Source organism: Tupaia chinensis, unplaced genomic scaffold (assembly GCF_000334495.1).
Source record: "Tupaia chinensis unplaced genomic scaffold, TupChi_1.0 Scaffold000147_1, whole genome shotgun sequence".
NCBI lineage: Eukaryota > Metazoa > Chordata > Mammalia > Scandentia > Tupaiidae > Tupaia > Tupaia belangeri.
The window spans coordinates 3131477-3136380 of NW_006159617.1; the positions used below are offsets into that span (position 1 = coordinate 3131477).

At 38.1% G+C, this 4904-nt stretch overlaps 1 protein-coding gene across 1 annotated transcript in view; it reads right to left on the reverse strand.

Annotated features, from left to right (window-relative positions):
- Positions 1-1875: 1875 nt before the first annotated feature.
- Positions 1876-4904, reverse strand: part of LOC106734579 (mitochondrial import inner membrane translocase subunit Tim9-like) — a 13297-nt gene continuing 10268 nt past the window's right edge. Inside the window, 2 exon segments of the mRNA XM_014586612.1 lie at positions 1876-2017; positions 2298-2419. Of these exon segments, the coding sequence (XP_014442098.1) occupies positions 1876-2017; positions 2298-2419 (264 nt within the window).

A 4904-nucleotide genomic window follows, 5' to 3' on the forward strand; every position in this document is an offset into this window, starting at 1 on the left:
TTATAAGAATGGTGTGAGAACCCTAAAAATTCTATTTTTCAGCAACCTTGATAAGATCATTTGTTTTTCTTTCTTCAACACTCAGTACAATTAATTCTATTGATATATTGCCTGATAATGATCTACCCTTGTATTCTAATAATGTCTTCTTGGACATAGTGGCTTGTTCATTTGTTATGATGCTGGAGTCTCTTTGATAGTATTTGTCTTAAAAATTGTGCATTTATATTCAGAAGAGAATCCTCCTTTTTTTTGTGCTAACTTTACCGGGTTTAAAAATAACAGTCATGGGGGCCAGCAGGTGGTGTAATGATTGGAAGTGCTGGACTCCCACATGGTTGACCATGGTTTAAGTCCCGGACCTGGCGGCTTGCTTTCTCACTTTTCCTCTTTGTCTTGCTTTCACTCTGTCCCTCTCTGGTCAGATTGAAATAAGTAAATAAATAAATAAAGTTAAATAAAATAATTATTAAAAAAAATCATGTAAGTTTTGTAAAATGAGAAGAACTCTCTTTGTTTTTCTCTGGCCTGGATTAGTTGAATAAAGGTATTTTATTTTAATTCTGTTTTGTAAACAATATAGTAAACTTCATTCTTGGTGTATGATTCTATGAATTTTACTATGTATAATTTATGTATTTACAAGTACAAACAACATATAGAACAGTTTTCTTGCTCACAAAACTCTTTTTCACATCCTCCCTCCAATTGCTAGCCCCTGGCAAAACTGATTTGTCCTCCCTCACTATAGATGGAGTCTTTTCAAGAAAGCCACATTAATGGAACCATTTAAACTAACTTCTCTGAGATTGGTTTCTTTTACTTTTTATAATGCCTTTGAAACTCATCCATGATGTTGCATGAATCAATAGTTGGTTTGTTTACTCATTCAGCTGTTGAAAGACTTTGAGGCTTTTTCTAATTGTTGGTAATTATGACTCGAACTTCTGTAAATATACGTGTGTAGGTTCTTGTGTGAAGTTAAATTTTACTTTTGTGCAGGAAAATACCAAGTGTTAAATGGCAAGATTGTAGGGTAAGCATATGTTTAATTTTATGCAACACTATCTGTTTTCCAGAGAGGCTATGTTACTTTGCATTTCCATCAGCTATGTATGACATCTTTTCTCAAACTTCTTTTACTGACACACAGATAGAGAGATAGAGAGACTGTGCCCCACCCCCATGCAACAAAGTCATGCCATGTTGTAATCTTCCCCTGAGCCCTGATCCTTTCAGCCAACCAGGATCACAGGTACACATGTGGGTGCATTTGGTATGTTCACATTGGCCTGGGACCTGAACTCTGGGTCTGTTGATATGATTCCAGCATCACATGGCAACACTCTACTTCCTGTGTCATCATGAGGGCCTGCATGACATCCTTACCATGTTGAATCTCAATCCATGAACATAGTATGTATGTATTTCTATTTATTTAGCTCTTCTTTGAGTTCCTGTATCAAGGTTTTGCTATTTTTAAATTTAATTTAATTATTATTTTTTACATTTATCCACTGTAAATCTTTATCTCATATATGATTGAACACACATTTTGCTTCAAAATTAAGTCATAATTGAAGAAAGAATGGTTTATTGTCCTAATCAAGTGACCAAGCTGTTGAATCTTAAGACTTCAATGAAAGTTGCTTCATAATATTTTTATTAAACAATAAGACCTTCTATTTTGATAGTCTCTGGTAAACAGTGATTTTGGTCCCCTGGTCGTTTTTATTTGCTGAACAGTCATGATGGATAGTTTAACAGGGTGACTACTCTTTGCAGGGAATTCTATCAGACAACTCCTCAATTCTAGTGCTACAGCTATTAGCATCTTGTATCAATAACCCATTCATCAGGACTTCTCTACTGTGGTTAGTCAATGAGTCCTGTTTGGGTTGCCAAGGCTTTATTTTGCTTAATATGATATTCCATAAATCTTGTGAATATTCTTTTTGTAATTTTTAGTTACTTCTGTAATCAGTGCTCTGAACAGGTGGTCTCTTCAGGTTTTACTCTCCTTATTGTAAAATCTTTTCTTTTTTTTTTTGGAGAGGTTTTCGCTATAGGGCGCGTGCTCTTGCCAGACAGACAGAGACATAGAGACAGAAAGTGAGAATTCACCCACCTCCCCCCGGAGGGATGGTCACCCCGCAATCGCTTCTCCTCCATTCTCCTCTCAGGATCTTGGTCATGCACGCACACGTGCCCGGTGTGAGTTTTAAACCACCAGATCCGGGATGCAAACCATGGTCGACTACATGGGAGTCCAGCGACATAGCCATTACACTAACTGCTGGTTCCCTGTAAAATCTTTAATGCTGTCCAAAAAGCATATTTTTGTAAGTTTATTATAGGTTCTAAGAAATTTCTTAAACTGTTTTATCTGATCATAATCTACTATTTGTGCAGCCACATTCTTGTGGTATGTTTATTAGTCACCTTTCAGATGCATGAGTTTTCTTTCTGTTCAGGAAAAGTAGTTGTCTCACCTTTCCTTGAATGTCTCCAGTGATTTCTTACTTAACCACAACCTCTTATATTTGATACCCGTGTGAGGCTGAGAGGCAATGGTAATTTTCTTTTAAATTAAGTTTCCACCTTTTTAGTGTGACTATATAGAAAACTGACAGGATTTGTGTGTAGTGTGTGTGTGTGTGTGTATGTTTGTTGACCTTATATTCTGCAAACTTGTTAAACTTATTGCTAGTTTGTGGAGCTTGGGTTATGGAATCTAGGAGCAGTCACATGGAAAGGTACAGAGGGCAAAAAGTATAGGGGGAGGAGTGAGGAACTTCCATGACCTCTCTAGGTATGCTGTCCTCCCAGCACTTCCACATACTTAACACCCTGCAAGCCTGTCTAACTCTGTCCTCTTGATTTTTTTTTTTTAATAGAGGTTTCATTATGTAGATGTGATTGAATGAATCATTGGCTATCAGTGATTAGCTCAATCTTCATTTCCTCTCCCTACCTGAAGTGACCCTGAATATTCCGACCCTCTGATCACATGGTTTATTCCCCTGGCAACTAGACTCATCCTAAGGCTATCCTGAGGCTACCCAGGGGTCCCCCATCATCTTATTAGTATACAGGAGACATCTGTCACTTCCAGAGATGGAAAGGGTTTTAGTTCCTATGTCCCAAGACAGAGAGGCAGAGACCAAATATGTATTTCTTGTTACATCACAGTCTTTCTTGGTCATGTTGTAACATATTTTATGTATACTGTCACATTCTATTTGCTCATGTTTTGCTGAGCATTTTTGTGTCTATGTTCAGGAGAACTATTGATGTGTACTTTTCCTTTTTTGTTAATAGTGTAAATGGAAAATATTTCTGGAAGAAAATATTTCTGGGAGAAATAAAGAACTGGTGTTATTTATTCTTTAAATGTTTAATAGAGTTCACCAATGAAACCTGTAACTAGAGACTTCTTTTTTATTTTAAAAATTATTTATTTAATTTTACTTATCTATTTATTTTAAATTTGACCAGAAAGAGACAGAACAAGAGAATGAGGAAGAAAGGGAAGGTGAGAAAGCAAGCCTCCAGGTCTGGGATTTGAACCATGGTTGGCTATGTGGGAGTCCAGCACCTTAACCATTAAGACACCGGATGGCTTCAGAGACTTCTTTTTCAGAAGGTTTTCAACTACTTATACAATTTACTTAATTGTAGAACCATTATAGATTTAATTATGTCCTGTCACAATTTATATATTGAAGTCCTAACCTCCAGCCCCCCAGAGTTTATTATAGGTTCTAAGAAATTTCTTAAACTGTTTTATCTGATCAGAATCTACTATTTGTGCAGCCACATTCTTGTGGTATGTTTATTAGTCACCTTTCAGATGCATGAGTTTTCTTTCTGTTCAGGAAAAGTAGTTGTCTCACCTTTTCTGAAAGAATGGGACCTTTTCTGAAAGCAGGTTTATTGCAGATAATATGTTAAGATAAGGTCATATTGGAGGAGGGTGGGTCTTCATCTGATATAACTTGTGTCCTTATAGAAAGGAGAATTTTGAACACAGACATTGATTCACACAGGAGAATACCATGTGAAGATAAAGGAAGACATCAGGGATGGTGCTTCTTCAAGACAAAGAAGCCAAAGAGGGGAACCTGCAGTTAGCGTAATGGCTATGTCGCTGGACTCCCATGTAGTCGACCGCGGTTCGCGTCCCGGATCCCGTGGCTTAAAACTCACGCCGGGCATGTGTGTGTGTGTGCCCAGGATCCCGAGAGGAGAATGGAGAAGAAGGGATTGCGGGGTGACCATCCCCCCTGGGGGGTGATTTCTCACTTTCTATCTCTATGTCTCTCTCTGTCTGGCGAGCGCACGCGAAAACCTCTCCAAAAAAAAGAAGCCAAAGAGTGCCCTTAATTCATAAGAAGCCAGGAGGGAGGCATACAACAGATGCTAACTGCCCTCAGAAAGAGCCAGCCGTGCTAATCTGTTAGTCCCTGCTGGTCTTGAACTATTAGCTGCCAGAACTGGGAGACAATAAATTTCTGTTGTTCGAGCTACCTGGTTTGTGGTGTGTGTGTGTATATTTTATAGTAGCTCTAGTCAAATGATAAAAACACTTTTCTGATTATGTATTGTGCAAATTTTGGTATTTTTGTGGATTTTGAAAAAGTAGCCAATTTTGTCTATTATTATTTAGCCATCAAATTTATGTGTATGCTCACTCTATGTAGTATTCACTTTTTATCCTGGAAATGTCTGCAAGGTCTGTGGTGATACTCCCCTTTCCATTCCTCATGTTGGCAATTTGTGTCCGTTTTTCTCTTCTTCCTTCCCTCCCCCTTCCTTCCCTCCTGCTTACTCTCCCTTTTCCTCCCTTCCCCTCTCCTCTCCTTTTCTCTTTCCTTCCTTTCCTCTCTCCCTCTCTCTTTCCC